Genomic DNA, 21,476 nt, shown 5'->3' with positions numbered 1-21,476 from the left:
AGCTGAGCAAATTAAACCAGAAGACAGCAAGAGGGAGGTTTGAAGTACAGACCTTTCCAGATCTAGCTGAACCACAGTGATCCTTAACCATGTGAAAGACTTTAAAGCTGGCTAATCTAAGTCCAATTTTTAAAACAAGTGTCCAGGTTTGTAAGGAGATGCATATCCATAACACTTAAATATCCCATGGAAAGTGACACAAGAAAGCTGCAAGGAAGAAGACCTGGAGCATCCTGAATTTGCTCAGGACCTGCAGTTCAGTGATTTCTATCTTTGCAGTGATTCTGCAATGCAAATTCAGCTCACTGAACAACTTCACTTGCTAAGCAGTATGGACACCAGTGGGCATTTATCAAAGTATTTTAAATTGCAACAACCCGAGTAAAAACTATAAAAGTTTCAGATGAGAACATAATGAGACACACAGAGGAAATGAGGCCCGGCTTTTCTAAGCCGCAGTAAACTGACCATTTAATGGAACAGACTTGATTAATTTCCTGCCGATGTTCAATTACCTCTGATAGGTGTCTAATGTAATATAAACAGACAAGGTGAAGTCACAATGATGGGACCTTACTCTTAAGTTCCTTGAACTCTCTCCTCTCATCTGTGCATGTGTTGGTTCAGAGTTGTGAGAGATGAGGGTGACAGAAACTTGCGGTTATGTGTATTTTATCCCATGTTAATTCTGAATGTCAAGGTGAAGTGTTAAATCTTGGGAGGTAAATTCTGTAATATTAATCATGTATAAATATTCCATATAGGACAACAATTTACCTCAAGCTGGAGCAACCCAGTCCCCAATAAAGTTAAAGCTGGTCCAGGGAGCTCTTCAGAAAATGCTGCTTTTATACAGAGCTACAAATTTCAATAATAAATGACATGAGTATCTCATCCAGTGCATTTTAGTGCTCAATTTTTAACTGCTTCCTTGCCCAGCAAAAAGAGAACTGGGACCTATACATATGCAGTGCTGAATTTGAAGAAAAACAAATGGTTGAATTGATATACTTTAAATGTCAGTTGGAGTCTAATGATCCATTACTAACTGAATTTCTTTGTACCTGCCTACTTCAAATCACTCATTGTTTGCTTGAATTAAGCTAGTTTGTTTGTGCAGACATAGTTAAGGTCTAAGAGAAAGAGATTCCACTAAGTGTAAGAGGACTGCTCAGGACATTTAAAAATTGTATATGTTTGTCCACAGACTCCTAAGAAAGACTTCTATGAATTCTTTATTATTTTAAAACATTCTATGTCCAGAAACAACCACAAATGATGCCAACTCCAAACAACTATGTTTATGCATTTCACTCCTATGTTTCTTTCCATAGAGATCAACTTTAGGTTAAACTGATTTTATTAAATGTTCATTAACTTACAAAGGAGCTCAAGTAGTATATAATCCAGGGAAAAAACTATGCTACGTTTCTTAGAGTTTTAACCAAGTTTCTTGTTTACTCTTTTTGAATGAATGGTCAAAAGGCATATTCTTTTGTAGGGAAAAGGCTATTCTTATTTATGTATTTGCATGAATGGTTACATTAAAGAAATGAAGTATAAATATAATTTCAAAAGTAATATTTTTTCTAGAAGTGAACTTATATAATTTCATTATCTAAGTAAGCACTTAAAGGATTTATATCATACATAAATATATTGTCTGCCACTTTAGACACCTTTAGAATATTCAGAGATCTTTTGAGATTATAAAATACATGTTTGGAACGTAAATGATTTAGACTATGGGGGAAAGGGAAAGTTAGGGATCCAAATTTATATTCTCATTATGTAATAATCATAAGTTATGTTCATGGTCATATTACGTTCTTACAGAATTTCATTGCAATAGCACATTGTTGTTCAGAGAGAAAAAAGAGGGAAGGGAGCTGTTATAGTACTTCCATAAATTGGTGCTCCAACCAGATAATTATTCCTCTCTTAAAAGTAGCTTAAAAAAGTGTGCTAGCTTTATGTTACTCACATATATAATCATTAGTTTTTCATCATAAAACAACTGTAATTCCAGAAGCTCTTTTAATAACTGTAAATCAGCATAGCTATTAAATATTAAAGTATTAATAGCTAAAATATTTTAATAACTGTAGCTTATAGCTTTATCTTCACATTTTGAGTTAGAATAAGTGAACCCTATGTTACAGTGTTGTAGTGAAAGGTTCCAAGAAAAGGGCATTTTATATTTCTTTTGGGGCATGCTTTTCACATCTGAAAACAAACTAGTTCTCATGTTTAACTCGTGGTCACAATGCAACCCAATAAATTGTCTAGAAAAACTCACTGTCTCTGCAAAATGTTAGCTCAAGGGATCTAGATCTGAGGTAAACAGCACTAGAGGTCTGTCCACCTTCCTCTCCTGCCCCAGAAGAAGGAAAATTTCCTGATGGCTTCTACTATCTCCCACATACCCAAGGATTGAGTGTCTTGCACTGTCAAGACTGAGAAGAAACTCATCATATCTTAAAAATGTAGTGTTTGATACATAGATGGCACTTGAGAACTATTGGTTAGAACAGGATAAAATTCAAGCAAAGTTATCACTTGAGTTCTCCAACCTTCCTGTCAGCTTTTCCCTGCTCAGTGGCTCCAAAGGTCTCCTTCTGTGTCTCCCTCTCTTCCCTACTTGTTCCATCAAGACATGAGCTCTGTGGTGATCTTTCCCACTCATGTGTAAAAGGCTGATAAGAGTCTTGCTTATTTGTATAAGAAACAGCATCAAAGGATGAAATCTCTAACTGGCATTCCTGAAGGAGGCAGAAAGTCCACCAAATGTTGTTTCAGATTATTATGTTTGTGTGGTAGCTATGTTTTCCAGCAAAGATAGAGATTTCATTCCATGGAGTTTGGTTACCACTACCAACTGCTTGGGGAACTTTTGGTTCCTCACTGCTTGCTTCACTTAATTGTTTTTGCAACTATTGCATTCGAAGATAGATACAATCCCTAAATTCAAATCCAGGTGAAGCATCCAAGCATATAAAAGTTGGAAGTTAAGCATTCATAAATCAACAATGAAAGAAGGGAAGAAATTAGAATTTATTTCCCCTTCTATTCCAGAAGTTAGTAAAATAAAGTATGCTTTTCTCATGAACCTCAAAAGGCAAATCACAGTGTTTGATTTCCTGGTACAAGGAAAGATTCAAGCAGAATAAATGATTTCACATTTAATAATATTATTAATAATTACTAATGAAATGTTACTTAAGAGTAATAATAGCTGTTTACTACATGCCATATGCTTTATACAGTGTGCTGTATAAAAATCATTCAATATTTAGAAAAATCATATAATGTAACTGTTTATAATTTTCAGATGAGAAAGCCAAATCTCAGAGGGGTTAAGTAACTTATTCAAAGACATACAGTCAGCAAAAGTCCAGCTAGTATATTAAATCAGGGACATCTGAATTGAAATGATAGCTATCATGGAAACACTGTGGACATGCTCCATTTTATTGATATAAAGACTGACATCCAGGGAAGTCTGGCTAAACTAGCTAGGAAAATCTGTCACAGTGTCCAGGAAAAGACAGAGGGGAATCATATTCTCGTCTTCACCCTCTCTTTAGTCTTCCATACACTATTCATTGCTTATGTGCTCACAGGTCAAAAGAGAAGCTCTTTTCTCCTTTGGTGAAACTGGCCCTCCACTTACAGGTGCAAACCCTGGGATTCTTGGTGCTGTTTAAAAATGTCTTTCACAGATTAGAAGTACCTTTGAAATCCAAACTTAATTCAGTTTAGCATTTATGACATACTTTGCAGCTCAAGTCTTTGTGGTAGGCAATGGACAAAAAAGCAAAACTATATCAAAAATTTCAAATTTTTTATTTATTCTTCATTATGCTTCTTAGCTAGTGTATTTTGACATGCCCCTTAGTGAATGAACTCAAAGTATCCCTGAATTCTTACAATAGAAGGAACTCATTTTGCTCTAATAAGTCAAGCTATTTTACTTTAAAAGGAGGTGATTTTAGTTACTTTTGGCATTCTCTTGAATGCATATGGCTCCACTGGATATTGGAAAACTCCAGGGTGTTTTGGGATTATGGGGGGACATGGGGGAGTAGGTTTTTCAGTGATGATGGACCAGGGCCACTATTCTGTTTTCATTTTTGCCCTATTTTAGAAGGAATCCTGTTGGTTGGAGTGGAACATTTTTGTTGTAGATAGTCCCGATGAGCAGAAGGGATCCCCATAGGTGCCAGTGGCTCATCCCTCATCTGCAGGAAAGCTGCACAGGGTATTACAGAGAAGCTTTCCCCAATTAGCATCCCTGCTTCTTGGTTCTCCTGACTGTGGGGCTCCTTGAGGCCTGAAATGAAAAATAGAAAAAAAGGGGGGAACCCATGAATGTACTGTAGCTAACACCTTGCTTTAGCGAAGTCATGGCAGGAAAAGATGTTCAATATTCAGTGTGCGTCTGGGGAGTGGTACGCGTTTTAGGAATTTTGCTGTCTGTTTTTAATGACGCAGGCAGTCAGTTTTCTATTTCAACCGCAGATACATACAACACTCAGGCTCCTGCAGAGAGGCAACGGGCATCTATCTATTGTTTAAAAACGTTTCAAACAGAATTCGGATTGCTCTTTTCTCTTTTGAATCTGTGTGCCAAATGCCAGGGACCAATATTCATCTTCTTTTCCTGTAAAACTCGGAAAGACACATGAAAGAACATAGAAATGCATTCCTTAAAGGATTTAGTGCAGTTCTTTTAAATAATTTATCCGCGCACGCATATATATCTCGGCTGTACAGTCCCCTCCCGCTCCTTTTTACTTGGGTAAAATCAGGTGCTACAATAACTAAAATCCACTTCCCTGGGCAGTAACATTTCACTGGGGTTTCACCGAGGAGGGAAAATCGCCAGGAGCCACACAAGCTGTCCCTCTAGGCCACCGGCTGTCTCAGCTACCACCCCATAGCCTGGCCTAGCGCACTTGTATGTAGAAGTTGCCGGCGTTATTAGCCAAGGTCCGAGTTTGCCAGAGAAACCAGGGCAGCTGTGGAGCCGTCGGTGGTTACGCGATCAGCTGCCGAGACCGGTGAACTGGAACGGCGTCCAGGGACGTGCGATCTGTTCTCTCCACACCGCCCCTCTCCGCTCGGCATTCATCTCCGATTCGGGTTTTCGGAAGAGCAGCTACTCATGCAACCCCCCTCGAAGGTCGACTGCGAAGTTTCCCCTTGAAACCCTTTCCAAAACCATCTTTGGCAATCTCGGTGGCGGGAAGAGAGACAAGACTTCCTGGATCTCCCGATTGCACCTGCCACCGCACCGCAGAGTGGCCTGAGAGTGAGGGGCACGGACAGGTGGATAAGAACAGAGCCCGCCCGCACGTACCACCTCCCTGCGGGTCTTTGTCCGCTCACCCTTGCTCCCGACTGGCCGGCAGGTGGCGCGGTTGGTTCACGAAGAACCGCGGCGGGGGCTGGAAACGCGCGGCACCTCCCCGCCGACGCGCTCCCGCTGGGACCCAGCCTCGGGAGGAGAGCCGGCCCAGCCGAGGAGGGGCGGCCTGGGAGGAGGAGGGGAGGCTCGTCGTCCAGAATCTCGGCGCATTCAAACGCCCGGGAAAAAGACTCCGAGTTGCGTCGGTGGCTGGTCCCAGGGCAGCTGGCAGAGCTGGTGTCGCGGGCTGGCGCTCAGATGGCTGAGCTAGTGGCCTGAGGATCAGGGGACAGACAATGGGACGATGGTGCCATCGCCCCCGGGTGATCGACATTGACACCCAGGACTCCGGGCAGGCGCGACCGGGCCGGAATCTGCCGGTCTGGCCGCTCACCCTTGTCCCCTAGGACAGGGATGGCCGTCCCGACCTGCGCAGGGGACCTGTCAGAGAGCAAAGCCGCAGCCGCCAGTCCCGGGAGCTTCGGCGTCTCGGCTAGCGTTGCTGCACAGCTGTAGGTCCTCGCACTCGCACTCAAGCCCTTCGCTTCTGCTCCTTTGTGTCCTGAATTGCTAGGCCCGGTTCCTGGGACTCCCCTCGGAAAACACACGCTTGGTGCCCGGTAGTCAGGGCCATATCGATGTTTTCCTGCGGTGGGAATTCTCTCCCGGGACCAGGGCGAGAGGTTCGGTGTGAACGCCGGGACTGGGCCAAGGAGGACTTCCCGATGCTAGAAAGTCATTCGTTTAGTCTCTGGGGACAGTGACTGAGCTCTGCTGCGGGCTGGACGTTGGAGACGACTACCGTTCCAGCTTTCTAAGGAGGCTTGGGGAGCCAGGGAATAAACGAGACATCAATCCACGGAAGTCCCCCAAAAGCATTTCAGACGGGGAAGCACCATAAAGACACGAAACAGGGCAAAGAAGCAGAGGGTGGCAGTGGCAGCGCTCGGGAGTGAGCGTCCACCCCCAGCTGGTGCTGGCGGGACGCCGACCCGTCCACCCTCGGAAAGGGGTCACAGCAAAGGTGCAGGTCAACTTCACACTTATTTCAATAGGAGCCTTTTCCTCCACTTCGAACGGCCCGTTGGGGGGGGGACAAAAGGTTGCTAACATTTTTTCGGGTGCCGTGCAGTCAATTCACAGCCTTTCGAAGCTCCCTCAGCCGTCCCAGGGCTCGGGCACCGAGAAGGTGTTTGCAGACCTGGCCGGATCGCTCTGGCCCGGGCAAGGACCAAGCGCAGCTCTGCAGCTCGAGCCCCCAGAGACCGTGCGCCCCACGGAGCCAGGAGGGGGCGGAACCTCGGGTCGGGCTCGGCGCGATGGGGGCGGGGCCGAGGCCGCTCGCTGACGCCGCCATTGGCCGCGGGCTCGGGACTGGCGGGCGCACGTCACGGGCTGGGCCCACCCTCTTGGCAATGTCTTTCAGCCTGCTGCACTCCTAACTTAAGCATTTATTCCACTGGGATAGAAGCGGTAGGAGCAGCGTTGGCACCCTCGAACCATGGCTGGGATTTTCTATTTCGTCCTCTTTTCGTTTCTCTTTGGGATTTGCGACGCTGTCACCGGTTCTAGAGTATACCCCGCGAATGAAGGTAAGAACAAGGCAGGCTTTCTGAGGTCGGGGACAGAGAGGGGACAATCCGCGGATGAATGGTCTTCGCGAGCGCGGGGCCCGTGGGTATGGGGGGAGCCTGGCGTGAGCTGTGCGTCCTGACTCCGGAGAAGGGTGCTGGGGCGAGTGGATCAGCAAAGGGGAGGTGGAGAACCGCTAGGTAGTCTGCCCCGAGGCAGTGACCCGTGCAAGCGGCCAGTCTGTCCAAGTTTGTAGCGAAAGGCCAAAGTTTATCAACATCCTCCGGCAAGGCCGGCTCGAGGGGATGCACCGGGGCCGACGCCAGCATTTGAAAACAAAACAAAACAAAACAAAAAATTGTGGACCAAGTCCTCCCCATCACCAGCCTAGGCGAGGGGGAAACGCCAGCCTGGAGCTCAGCGAGGGCTTAGCGCTCCCGTGCTCTGGTGAAAGCCTTCCGAGCTCCCGTTTCTGCAAAGTTTCCGAGCTCTGCGCTTCCCGGGACCTGGCTGCCCGGCCTCTGCGGCGCTGCGGTCGTGGCGCCGGGTGCCAGTGACCTGGTTTCTTGCACTCGGGCCTCAGACACCTTTCTCTCCCGCGGGCCTCGAGTCCCTGGGTGCGATCGCCGACCTAGGGGGTCCCAGGCCCCTCGGATTACCTGGTAAACCTGGGGAACCAGCCGGCGAGTTGAGCAGGGTCAAATTTTCCCTTTTCGCCCCAGAATAGTACACTGGGCTAGTTTAGAGGGAACATGCGTGACCGACGGGACCCATTTGGGCACTGTTTTCTGTTCATCTATTTGGACCTTCTGGAAGGCTTGTATGTGCCTGTGTGTCTGTGTTGGGGGTGAAGGAAGAGATGGTGACTATTTAGTTTCTGATGGGCCCAGAAAGAGGCTAGCTTGTGTGAGCATGTGTGTGTGTGCGTGTGTGTCTGTGCGCGCGCACAAATGCTTGTGTGGCGCGGGTCCCTGCGTGGACGCAGACGAGTTGTGTCCGTGCGCGAGGGCCCCGAGGGTGTGTGCTTGGGCTCCGGTGTATGTTCTTGCTTCAACCTGCGTGCATTAGCCTTGCATCTCTCTTGTCGACTCTTTCTCCTACCCACATCCATCCATCCATCCATCTAACTATCCATCCATCTATCTATTCTCGGTCTCCCCAGGCATCCGTCCATCCACCCTTCCCTGTGCAATCTATCATTTTCTCTGTTCCGAAGGAGGGAGCCAAAAACCAACTTAGCCTTGCCTGGGCAGCGGTACCCAGCGCTCTACAGAGCAAAAGCTCGGAGACAGTGTTACACCTGCCCACAGACACTGTTTGGGAGACAAGGGTCGCTCTCTCGTCCTCTCGACCTCCCCGCTCCTTCGGACGTAGTTTGGGTTGCCATCTCGGCCGCCGCCTCTTAGTCCCTAGGGTCGTTTCTTTGAGCGGAATCGTGGACCCCGTAGACTTGGCACACTTGTTAGGACGTCCCCTAAGACCTCTCGCCCCAGACGTAGGGTCTGTTTTCTTTATCTTTACTTTTTTTTTTCTTTCCTTTTTATTTGGAAGCAAAACTTGGGGGCTAGACAAAAAGGCGCTGATGGAGCTGTTAGACTCGCGTTGAAAAGGGTGGGGGCGTCCCCTTCCCCCCTTAAAAATCCGTTTGGTCACTTTTTACTCCCATCACGTTTCTTTTCTCCCTCTTACCCTCCCTTTCTACTCCCTCCCTTTTTTTGTAAATTGGGTCTTATTGTTCCCTTTGTGCCCCTAATCCACCTTACATAAATCCAAATGGATGTATCGGGCTTTTCTCTAGGGACCAAGAAGACAGAATGGGTGGGGGAGGGGGCCGAGGGGGAGTGCAACTCCAGGCGGGAGCGACCCAGAGAAGGCTCTACATTTTAAAATAATTAACACACCCCAGGAATTTAAGATCCTCAGGAAAATGAGGGAAAAGAGACTGATTTTTAACTCCCTTGACTTGGGGGGTGAAAGGAGAGGGGAAGTGGTTGGAATTCAGGGACCTGTGGTGAACTGGGAGTTGGGTACAGAAGAGAAAGGGGGGGAGACTTTCTATTCCCACCCCTCCCCCAGTCTGAAGAGCCAGCCTCGCAGACCAAATTAACCCAGTGGTTCCTTTGAGATGGGCTTTTCGACCCCCAGGCCTGCAGATCGTGGTGGGAAAGGGAGTGTGTAGAGGTCTCGAATCATTGCGTCCCTTTCAATGTCGTCGATACCTAGCCCTAGTCCAGCCTGAGCAGGGTACGGCAGCTCTGTAGGCGCCCTCCCCCACCAAGCTTCGAGGCACTCTGTTAGGTGTAGCACCAGCAGGCCAAATCCATTGGGCAGCACTCCATACCTAAAATTCAAACCAGTGATTTCCTCCGGGGGTGGAGGACGCATCTCCGACTGTCCTCAGCCAGACCAGAGAAAGGGAGAGCACTTTAGTGAATTTGCATCCTAATTCTCCACGTCTGGCTTTCCCCTTTCTTAAACTTTGATATTTAAAAAAGCAGCGGATGTCTCATCCCGGGACTATTTGTGTGGTAGGTGGGTGGGAGGCGGGAGAGAGCCTTTTTCACGACCCTTTTGGATACTCTGGTAGAATTCACTTGTGAATGTCTCCGGGATGAAGAGTTATACGGTCACCTGAAGCTTGCAAAAACAAATACTTCTGGTAGATACCAGACAGAGATGAATGCAAATTTCGCTCTCCAGCCTTACTGCCATACATTGATATATTTATTTTTTTGAATTGTACTTGAGATTCTCTATTCATCCTTTTTAGAAAATGAATCAACTCAGCCCGGGGATGGAATTTTTAAATGCTAACCAAGTTAAATAAATAAGAACCTGCAGATTTAAAGAGGGGAGAAGATCAAGTGAGTAATGATTATTTACATAAGTGAGACCAAGTTTAGGTTTTGATCAGAGTGGATATGCGTACCCTCTGAGCATATGGAAACGCTCAGGCAAATGGTTTTTGTATTATTGGCTTTTTTTACAATTGGAAATTAATCTATTTTCCTTTGCTTTTTTGCAGTTACATTATTGGATTCCAGATCCGTTCAGGGAGAACTTGGGTGGATAGCAAGCCCTCTGGAAGGAGGGGTAAGTTCTGAGCTGCTCTCTGATGCAAAGGGTAAAAAAAAAAGGAGTGATTAACAACTTTCTGAGAGTCCTAACGGCTTGATTGGTGATTGTGGTGAGGGGGTCAGATTTCCGCTATGGCCTATGAAGTGAATTACGCTTTGTTGGAGAAATCCTATACTCCCTTTGGATAGCTCTGTCATGGAAGAACTAGAAACCAAAAGGGCAGAAAGGGGTTTCAAAATTAGGAGATTGGTGGAGGCATAGACTTAGATGCCTATTTAAAACTAAAATACTGACAAGAAATATGATCTGGGGACCAAATTAGAATTTATGCCTATTACTGTGATGGCCATGAAGTCCTGACGGGGTTAATTTTAGAGCAATTGTTCTGCTTCCAGATGAGGAAAATGAATAAATAAAGATACCAGAGAGCAAACATCTCTAATTGTACCTATATAAGCAGCAGGGATGCTCCTTACTTGGCTGTCACAACCCTAAATCAGCTAGCTGCTCTTTTTTGCAGGCTAAGGGAAAACCTTGTAAACTTGTGCCAGGGGCCTTCTATAACGCAACAAAACAAAACAAAAACCTGGTGCATTATTGGTGTTAAACATGGAAAGTTTAAGCATTCAGAATCTGGATCTTTGGAGGGTAGAGAGGCTTGGTTAGAAAGTATGACAGAGTTCATCTTTGTTCATTTCTTCTAGAGCCTTAGCACTCTCCATGAGTACCTCTATTGGAAGATTCAAGCAATGATACTCCTCAATGACTACATTCTCCCATCCCCCACAATAGCAGGTCAGAATGAATCAGCTTTGGAAGGAAATCAGTACAACATGTAACTCTTGACTTCTGCCAAATTGAAATAACTCTCACATCCTTTAAAAATTAAGGAAATCATCTAAACATCACATGCTTGATAGTTTATGATTGAGTCCTTTGATTATAAATAATGGAAATAAAAATATTAGGAGTCTTTATCAGGCAAAAATTGTAATGCCAGCACCCACCGTGATTTTCACTCCACACTTAACAACAGAATAAATAATACAGGCCTAGGAAGATAAAGATTCATAGAAACTATTATAGAAGATATGTCTCAAATAATACTGGGCAAGAAAATAGTCATAAAAATGAAGACTTAAAATAGCTACTTTAATCCCTGTGAAATAAAATGGAGCTTGTCCTGCCTTCCTGTTTTTCTGTCTGAACTTGACTACCTGCTGTTGGTTTGGTCTTTGCTGAAAAATTCTAATCTAGCTCCCAAACCATTTTTTTTTTTTTTAAAGGGAGAGCATGATTGGCAGGCCTCTGGCAGTGTAGACAGGTTGTATTCACTGTTGATTGCAGGCAATTGCCCTCATCCTTTGAATGTGAAGAAAGGTACAGCTTTATCTTGGTGAGAGTCAGGCTCCTTGTTAATCCTATACCCTGGAAAGGTCACTGATTCTGGCGAGGCTTTCCCAGGCTACACCAGGAATTAGAATGTATTACAACTGCCAGCAAAATTAAAGGTGGAGTATCTACTTGTATTAATAAATTTAACAGTCCTTATTTTTCTTATTGACTGCTCTTAAGTTTGAAGGGAGAATACAACCAGAATGATTTTGAACCTAACTTGTTTCACTAAATATCCACGTGACCTACATAAAACCAAGGAGTGACATGTTTGAGAGTACAGTCTATAGTCTATTTAGTTTCTGGGAAGCTTTTATTGTAATTTAATATGTTGCAGAGATCTTTCTTTTCTCCAGAATGGATGAACGATCACCTGGTCACTTTCTAGACACAAAACTTCTTTTAGTTGTCTTGAAGCCTACAAAAAAAAATCTTATGTACATTTACAGTATAAAACCCTGAACATTCTATGTAGGCAGTTTTTCCTCATTAAATATTAGGCATATAACATTTCAAGTATTATTATAAGAGGTTGAAAATGAAATTTTATTAGTGTGCAACAGAATTAGTCATTCCAAGACAGCTGCTACTGAGAAACTGTCAAATTATAAAGTTTCATTGATCACTAGATTTTTTTTTTTCTTTTTTGGTATTTGGGGGTTGAATTCAGGACCTTGTGCTTGCTAGGCAGTCGCTCTACCACTTAAGCCAAGTCACCAGCCCAAAGAAAAATTTTCAAGCTGAGTATCATCCATCAACTAGGGATGGATTGCCTTTAAAAAGTTCTTTCTAGCTGAGGGTAAAAGCATATGGAGTCTTTTGCTATTTTAAAATCTCTACTTAACAGTTAGAACATTTCACATCTTTTTTGGCAACTTATGTAGTTGTCTGATAACGATATTTACTTATTGTTACGGGTGTTATTTTGATAAACCATCCCAGTGAGTACAATCTAAAACAACTCCACTTGTCCATAAGAACCGCTAGGCAGAACTTGAGACTAGTGGGAACTCCAGCTTTTGATGACAGACAGCGTTGTAGCAAATAGCTAATTTCTAGGCAGTGTTCACTTTAGGAGTATGTGGAGTTGCTGGTGCTGCTTGTAAAATAAAAAGCTAAGGGAACATATGTCATTATTCTGGTGAACTGATCAATGTGGTTAGACAATTAAGTTCAGGTTGGAAAGTTCACACTAGAACTGAATTATCCTGTGTGACCTCTATGGAGATACTTCTCTGTGTACTCACTTACATTGATAAATGTGTTTTTCCTTTTTCCTTTTGTACTGAGATGAGAATCATGCTAAGTAGGTCTTTTTGTAGGTGAGGATCTATTTTTAGATTTACATGAATTTCCCCAAGTAAGTAAATGACTAGTGATTTATTGCTTACTAGATAAAAAGAAATTTTAATCACTTACAGGGCACTTAACTCCGCCCAGTTTCAACTTTCATAATGGTAGTGATGAAAGGAAGAGAGAATTTTATACACTGTGGCCCTTCACACTGTGTAGCATTTCTCTCCATTAATAGTTTTCCAATGCACACATGGGAAGCCCGTTAAAAGACACATTACGATTGTATGTACTTCCTTGGATTGAATGGAGCTTTAGTAGAGCTATTGTAGAATACAATTTTTTTTTAACTATCTTTTTTCTCCCAATTATATTCATGTGTTAAGTACTTGAGCTGATTTATGCCAGATCTCTATCTTTGCGTTACTGGAGATGGTAGTGAAGAAGTGGGAACTGCCTTCCAGGGCTCAGCAGCACACACTGTCTTGCTGCTCTTAGGGTTAGTTTTAAAGCTATGCTGAGAATGAAGTTACCGCTTTAGCCGGAGTAAATTCAGATTGTCCCACCATTAGAATCTGGGTGTAGGAAGAAGATTGCAAGGAAAATGGTTCTGTGTTCCTTTAATTTTCTTACTTGGGCATCGGTCATAAATACCACTGACTATCTTATTTTCAGTATCCATGAATTTGTTAGAAGCAAAGCTTGTATTCACTTTACTTATGCATCTACTTTTAAAAAATAAGAGCATGTAAAAACTTAAGTGGAATACATGCTCATGAAATATTTTCTACTATGTAACAGTGTATTTGAGAAACCCAACTATAAATCCTGTCTTCCCAGGATTACTGAAACCAGGATGCAGTGATGGTGCCAAAAAAAAAAACCAAAAAAAAAAAAAAAATCAGTTGCCTTTTTTTTTAAGGTATTAGGGAGCAAAGTTCTGACAAGAGCAGTACTAATTAACTGATAATTGTCTTCCGTTGGCAATCTCGACTCTTCCTGCCCTTAATTTGCACCACTCTGTTTAGTGGTTGAACCCATACACATACTGGGTTTTTTCATTTATGAGTAAATTTGAACTGTTGCCACTTGAAATTGTAGCTGTTGTAATAGGTAAATTTGAGGTTGTTAGACCACCACAAAGAACTGCTGAGAACACACAAGCAATAAATAAATCCACCATTACCTCTGGATTTTAGGCACAAGAGTGAAACAATGAAAAAAAAAAAAAAACAAAAAAAACTTCCTCAATAAAATATTGCCTGGTAAGATGCTTTATTTGTTAGAATTGGTGCTTAGCAGTTTTCCTCATTATTGAACGAAATAAAATCTCCTATGAGTGTAAAATAGAATTGACAAATCCCAGTCTGATGAGACTTTGTCACTGATGCATTCCCATTGGGTCTTTGCAGTGGGAGGAAGTGAGTATTATGGATGAAAAAAATACACCGATCCGAACCTACCAAGTGTGTAACGTGCTAGAGTCCAGCCAGAATAATTGGCTGAGAACCGACTGGACCACCCGAGAAGGGGCTCAGAGGGTGTACATTGAGATTAAGTTCACCTTGAGGGACTGCAACAGTCTTCCGGGCGTCATGGGGACTTGCAAGGAGACATTTAACCTATACTACTATGAATCAGACAACGACAAGGAGCGGTTCATCAGAGAAAGCCAATTTGGCAAGATTGACACCATCGCGGCTGATGAGAGCTTCACCCAAGTGGACATTGGTGACAGAATCATGAAGCTCAACACCGAGATCCGGGATGTAGGACCGCTGAGCAAAAAGGGGTTTTACCTGGCTTTTCAGGATGTGGGGGCCTGCATTGCCCTGGTGTCAGTCCGCGTGTTCTACAAGAAGTGTCCCCTCACGGTTCGCAATCTGGCCCAATTTCCGGACACTATCACGGGGGCAGATACCTCTTCCCTGGTGGAAGTTCGAGGCTCCTGTGTCAACAACTCAGAAGAGAAGGATGTGCCAAAAATGTACTGTGGGGCAGATGGTGAATGGCTGGTACCCATTGGCAACTGCCTATGCAATGCTGGGCACGAAGAGCAGAATGGAGAATGCCAAGGTAAGAGGAGCCATATTGTACTTTTCATTAGGGCTTAGTGCACGTAATTAAATCAGGGATGAGACTAAATGGAGTAAAGCCAGTAATTAGCAGCCCCTGTAGGATGCGTTGGGACCGAGGGGTCTAATGAGTAAGTGCTATAGCTCCAGGTGGCAAGGCTAAGACATTTCTAATACTGACAAAATAAAGGACATGCTGTAATCAGCAGAAGGCCAAGCACACTTGCTAACAGGCACTTAGATCTGAGAGGCTTCATGCACCCTCTGAAATGCAAATGAACAAGCTGAAGAAATGGGCTTGATTGAGCCTTAAAGAGGGCGGGCACATTTTTGAGCCATAGTTTCCCTAACCATAGACTTGGTAAAATGACAAAGATGGTGACTTTTTTATCTTAAGTATATAAGCGTGAATGTTTTAAATGTGAAATTAGGCTTGCGGTGTTGTTCCAGTTCCCTCTCAGTGATTACAATAAAGCTATGTGAAGAGTCCTGTTTTCCCCTGCCTTGTTAGACCAGTGCGGAAGCGCCCCAACACAGGGGCGTATCAATCACTTACGTACATTCATTCAGTTCTCCCGAGCGCTCTCTGGACAGGGTCCCCAAGCGAAATTACTCTTGACTAAAGATCTCTTTATTTCTCTTAGGAGATGATAATAGAATTAGTGAGAGTCTTATTTGATCTGTGGTCAGAGGCAATAATGGTAAATTGCAATCGGTTATTGAGTTTTTGAAAAATAATGTATTTTTTTGTTGTTAATTACTATTTATCATCTTACTTAAACTGATTTTTCTCACCCAAAGTTCAGTGTATGCAATTCATTCTTTCCTTATTTCTCCTTTCTGTCAGAATACTGGGGAGTCTGTTAAGTCTTTTACATCATGACAGCTCAGTGTCTGAAATGAAGGGGTGAGAGTAACCTATATTTTATATGGATTGCTCATGTCATGTGTGGATTCAAGTTTTAAAAAAATAATTACCCTAAGTTTTTGTCTAGCTTTGTATTTATTTATTTATTTGCTTTTTTGTTGTTGTTGTTGCTTATTTATTTATTGGCACTACCAGAGTTTGAACTCAGGGCTTTGTGCACTGCAAGGCAAGTGCTCTACTGCTTGAGCCCTGGCTTCCAGCCCAGATATATCTTTTTAGTGCTTATTAGTACTAAGGTGGCTGCCTGACCTGTTGGTTACTACCAACAGTTGCAGTGGAGCTGTGGTCCCATCTGTGGAACACATCGGATTCATCTTTTCTCCTGGTGATGGTTGAGACATTGTCACACAGTTCATCTGATCTGGTGATTAAAGAGCCTGAAATAAATGACTGCCAAACAATTTGTCTGGCATTCCAACCATCTTAATAATAGGGTGGGATTAACTGTGGGGCATTCCACTTGATTAGCTGGGAGTCCATCCCACCATAACCTAAAGAAGATTGCATTTTTGGTAATTTGGTGTCATAGAGTTATGTGTTTCTCTTTTCATAGTTTATACTTTTCCAAAAAGTAAGGCTTTCCCAAAGCCTTTACTGATTCGCTCTACTTATTTCTAGAAGTTGAGGATGGATTTCCTTGTAATTGAAATAGACAAAGACTGCCTATCTTTTCTCTTTACCTAAAGTTAAAAAGGAAATGTGTGAACTCAAAAATTTGCAAATTGGAATTTCAAGTCATGTATAAAGATCAGTTTTTTGCTTTCTTGTTTGCTTTTGACTTGGCAACTAACTTGATAAGCTGTGCCACAATGAAAACCTGAAGGATAGTCTGGTATTAATATTAGAAAATGTGTGAGTGAGCACTTTGTTATTGGCAACTAAATTACAGTGATCACAGCATGAACTGTGAAGCGAACTGGGCAATGACACCCTGGGCAATGACACCCTTCACATTGTCACATTGTAGAGTGAATTATTCTGCCTTTTCTGATTTTTGTAAAACAGGACTTGCGCATCCTCACATGTCAAGCTATATCTACATATATATTTTTAAATTTAATATATATATTATATATATTTAAGTGTATATATATATATATATATATATATGCTTAGAAAGAAAGCCCATTGGCCTCCATTTCTTGCTAAAATGTTCACCCTCTAGCATGATCTCATCTCTCTGTACCTAATGCCATGGATTTTCAATTGTCATAGAGCTCAGTAACTCATACACTGCTACACAGTGCAACTGCTTGACATTTTTACAACCCAAATTAGAAGGAAAAGAGGAAAAGATGGAGGGTGAAGTGAATGTAAAGGTGATTGAACATTTTAGTGGTTTGCTTTATGGAAATCATCTTGGGACTCCAGTCAATCACGTGATTCACAGAAGGGGTGGGACTAGATTTTTCAGCTCTGCCCCATTTCTGAGCAAACTTAGTCTTACACAAAGTCAGCTATTTAACGAAAAGGAAAGTCTGTTGAGTCATTTTTGAGAAGCTTCTGGGTTTTCATGCATGCTATGCAGGGCCTTTTTGTTTTATTTTATTTTCTCATATAATGACTAGCTCCTCAAGTCGACATTTTTATACAAACTCTGCACGTTATTCTTGTATCAAGTAAGAATCGCTAATGAATTTAGAGAAAGGAAAAAGTTGAATGACAAGGGATTCTTAAATTCCAAGCTTGAACGAGACTTTTAAAAGATGACCCAGCACTTTAAAAATCCCAGGAGGAATGAAAATGCATGACCTTGACTACATGAGTAGAATCCGAGAAGCATCCAGGTATAGCAGAAAAGACTTGGAGACGAGGAAATGTGTCTCTCAATCTGGTCACTTAGCTGTAGTACCCGAGCACATTTCTTAAGCCCTCTGAATCTTGATTTGTTCATCTCTAAAATGGGATGATAAGAGATATATTTAACTCACAAACTTGCCCTGAAGACTCCATGCTTTATGTGATTTTAGACTGGTAAAGTCACCTTGTAAATCATAAAACACTATATAGGTGTGAATGATAACATTCCTTTTACCATTTGCTCTTCCCAAGGTCATTAGCTTTTGACTTTATGGGTATTGAATTAGAATGGTTAAAGGGAAATCTCTTAGTCACACTGAAGAAGCCAAGGCTACAGATCCAAAGTATCCCTGTATCCTTTGCACTAACAAGAAATACTATCCTTTTACACACTTCATATTGAAAATGATATTTGGAGAGCATCTTTTTTACAAAAAAAAATTTTTTTTTGTCTTCTCTGTCCCCATAGGAAAGAGATCTTTCCTTTGAAAGAGAGACAAGTGATTTGGGGGTGGGACAAAAACTGGAATGTAAAGAGAGCTTAAGGAGGAATATAAAAGAGAATGGGCCAAGTCTTCAGAACTCTGGCAGCAGGGTCCTCCCCATTGTCTTTTCAATGGGTCCACTGTGGCAGGACAAATAGAAGAACAGGTGAAAGGTCACCTACTTCCTCATCCATCTTCCTCAGGGTCTGGGAGGTCAGAGTGAAGATTGATTAAGATCTTAAATGTTTGACAAAGGATCCTTGGGTAAAAATGGCCAGGGCGGTGGGGGCCTGGGCTGTGCTGTTGTTTGAATTTAACCCTGGTCATCCAGCCAGTCGTCAAGGGACCTTGGGGACAGAACTACACTTCCTCTTGCGGTTCTTATGCCCAGCAGTACATGCTAATGTGGAGAAGGCTGAAGAGCTGCCTGGAAGGTGTCAAGAGCAGCAGGGAGATGCTCGGCCTGCCCTGAAGCAGCTGCAAGTTCATTGTGTTCTTGAATAGCATTTTCTGAAATGATTTGGTTTGGTCTCAGTAAGACAACAAAGAGGGTTAGCCACTTGTCTGTCCTCAAAGAGCCTGTGTCCTCAAAGAGCAGTGAGCACTTCCCTAGTGACTGGGTGCAAAGGATAACTTAGCTGTGGCAGTCTAGTTACCAGGGCTGATCAGACTGTCAAAGCAAAGAAATAAAATCCAACTTGGTCTCCTTCTCCTCCAACACGCCTGCAGTGAGGAAATAACCCAGATGTTCAGGAGACTGTTGGTGTTACTGTAGAAATACAGAGCAGGAGGAACAGGAAAAAACTCTTTCCTAAATTGTTATTATTATTGCTTAATTAAAAAGTTGAAAAATGAAAGAGGAGTCTCAGATTTACATTCGGGGAAAATGTTCATAAGCAATGTTTTCAAAGAGTATAGGTAAAAATAATTCTAGTAAAAAAGAAAACATTCTTATAGAGTTACTTTTAAGGCCAAAGTATTACACCTGTGACAAAATTAAGCAAGAAAGGAGACAAGCTTTGCTAAAATACAGCCTTATGCTGGGCTGAGGGTATAGCTTAGTGCTAGAGCACTTGCCTATCATGCATGAGGGCCCTGGGCTCCATTCCCAGGATGGCCAAAAATAACTAAATGTATGTATAATTTTGCTATAAATTGAAGTATTGCTTAAGACCTGTGTTATGTATATTGCATATATGATGTGTTCATATCGGCAAAAGGTGTCATTAAACACCCTTTCAAAAGGAACAAAACAAATGATTTGATGACTATAAAACAGAAATATTTTTAATTTATGCTGTGAAAAGAGGGAGAGTTGTGCACAAAAAAACCAAAATGGTGGCTTTGTTTTTCTAATAGACTAACAGAATGACCTTAGGAGAAAAAAGGAGTGGAAAGGAAGCATTTAAAATGTAGTTCAGAGGGATGCTGTTTTCTTTTCTTTCACTTTTGAAATTTTTCTTCCACCTTTGAATCCTGTCTTTAAGAATCAATTGCTTGAATCACAGAGCTGCTTTTATCCCTGACTTTGAAGCATGACTGTGATCACTAGAAAATGTAACTATCTCTGAGAAGAGCAGGGTTTAATTATTGTCCTTCCATTTTACTTTTTGTGTTCCTTCTCTGTATGACCAGGTTTCTTTTTTGAGTGTGAATCATGCAATGGTCTCCATTTTGAGTTTACCTAAGCGTCACTTAGGAATTATCTCAGTTAGAGATTTTTGAAATATGGTATTAAAGAGTTGATGACTTATTTTAGTCTAGCTGAGCTTCCTTGTAACTTTCAAAAGTGAATTAAGACGTAATTATTCTGTTACTACTTGAGCCTTTAGGAAAAAGTCTGATTAAATAGTTTTCCAGTTCCCACTGTGCAGAGCAGAGGTGGCCCTGATGTAAGTTTCACTTTCACATCATTGAACTTCACTACTTGATTTTTTTGCATTTACTTGATGAATTTAATATTACCAAAGAATTACATGCTTATCAGAAAAATTTCCAATGCAGAGTTGTATAAAGTGTGAAAGTGAAGTCTTCCTACTCCTCTATGCACACACATACATTCTGGTGTCAGACTCAAACTCTTTATGAGTTCCCATTCTTCAAATTTGGCAGGAAACCCAAATATCCCTAAAATACAGGTTATAATGTATGTATTTTAAAAAGCGTAGGTGGAGCTAGCTTCTCAATTGTCATCTTATTTTTGTGATGTTTGATCACAAACGTGTTAGAGGATATAACTTTACTCTTAACTGATGATTCATAACCTGTAGTCTGAAGATACCTTCCTTTATTTAACCTTTCCCCCGTTGGTATATAGTTAGGCTTTTTCAGTGTTTCCTTGCAATATTTCTTAAGCCAACACTTTAATTTGTAACTTACATTGACACATTTTTGTTTAAAGCTTGAATGATTAATCTTGCTTTGTTGGCTTTCTGGTTTAAGTCAGTGAATTTAGTAGAACTTAGGAAATGAAGTGAATGAGTACAGATATGTATATCCAAACAAGCGCCACCTGTGATAATTATGGAACACGTAGGGAGATGTTCATTGAATGAATGAATAAGTAAATAAATGCATAAGGAATTCTTACCTGTTCATTTTAAACATTTTTCTGGTAGAATTGCATTTCATAGAGTCAACATGATATTCAAAATCTTTGCATATGATTAACATATTAATAGGGTCCTCGTTTATGATTTCTTCATTTGAGTCTTAAACTATTTTTACCTTGTTTATGAATCATCTGACTGGCTGAACATTGCTTCACAGTACATGAAGTGTGAAGTCTGGCGTTTGAAAGTTGGATTTAATTTCTAGTTGAGCCATTTAACCAGATGTACAGTTGTGGATATTAACTTCCCTAACCTGAAGTTCACATTTGCAAATTGGTGATACTTAATTGTATGCTACATACACAGATGTACTCATGTACACAGGGCTTAACACAGTGCCTAGAATCATTAACTACTTCATATGTGGGAATTGTTTCTCTTGTTTCATTGCTATTAGGGAGGATTATAGTGACTATATGGGCTATTTGATGAGTTCTGTCCAACAATGAAATCAGTTCAATTTGGTTCTAGAGTATAGGTTTCTGTGTTTCATTCATCTGTTTTGAAGTGGGCAATGGTGACTTATACAGAGAAGAGTAATGGGATAGTAGGAAATAGCTGGTCTTGTCCACATTGATCAAACCCTCTGTTCCCCAAGTCACTGTTCCAGTTCAGTAGTTATGGAACATGGTCCAGCTGGGTTCTCTTTGTTTTAGTTTTTGCGAGACAGGGTCTTGCTTTGTAGCCCAAGCTTCCCTCAAACTCAGGATCCTCCTGTCTCAGGCTCCAGAGTGCTGGTATTTATTATAAGTGTGTACCACCATGCCTGGCCCAGCTGGGTACTTCTGTAAGACCTTTGCATGTGGCCTACAAGGTCAAAAGAAATTA

The 21,476-nt window shown here is 42.1% G+C and overlaps 1 protein-coding gene and 1 long non-coding RNA gene across 3 annotated transcripts in view; one reads left to right on the top strand and one right to left on the bottom strand.

The window, feature by feature from the left end:
- Positions 1-3,829: 3,829 nt before the first annotated feature.
- LOC141422644 (uncharacterized) lies at positions 3,830-6,682 on the bottom strand. The gene is made up of 2 exons (XR_012447389.1): positions 5,839-6,682; positions 3,830-5,685 (listed from the first exon to the last, which is right to left on the bottom strand). It is a non-coding gene; the product is annotated as an uncharacterized lncRNA (long non-coding RNA).
- Positions 6,683-6,844: 162 nt separating this feature from the next.
- Epha4 (EPH receptor A4) overlaps positions 6,845-21,476 on the top strand; it is a 134,650-nt gene continuing 120,018 nt past the window's right edge. For both annotated transcript variants that reach the window (XM_020166169.2, XM_074071831.1), the window contains exons 1-3: positions 6,845-7,002; positions 10,008-10,075; positions 14,161-14,824. In XM_020166169.2, the coding sequence (XP_020021758.2) occupies positions 6,912-7,002; positions 10,008-10,075; positions 14,161-14,824 (823 nt within the window). In that variant the 5' untranslated portion in view covers positions 6,845-6,911. The remainder of the gene's footprint in view (positions 7,003-10,007; positions 10,076-14,160; positions 14,825-21,476) is intronic.

The sequence above is a fragment of the Castor canadensis genome, chromosome 4 (genome assembly GCF_047511655.1).
Source record: "Castor canadensis chromosome 4, mCasCan1.hap1v2, whole genome shotgun sequence".
Taxonomy (NCBI): Eukaryota; Metazoa; Chordata; class Mammalia; order Rodentia; family Castoridae; genus Castor; species Castor canadensis.
This window is presented reverse-complemented; position numbering and strand designations above follow the sequence as displayed.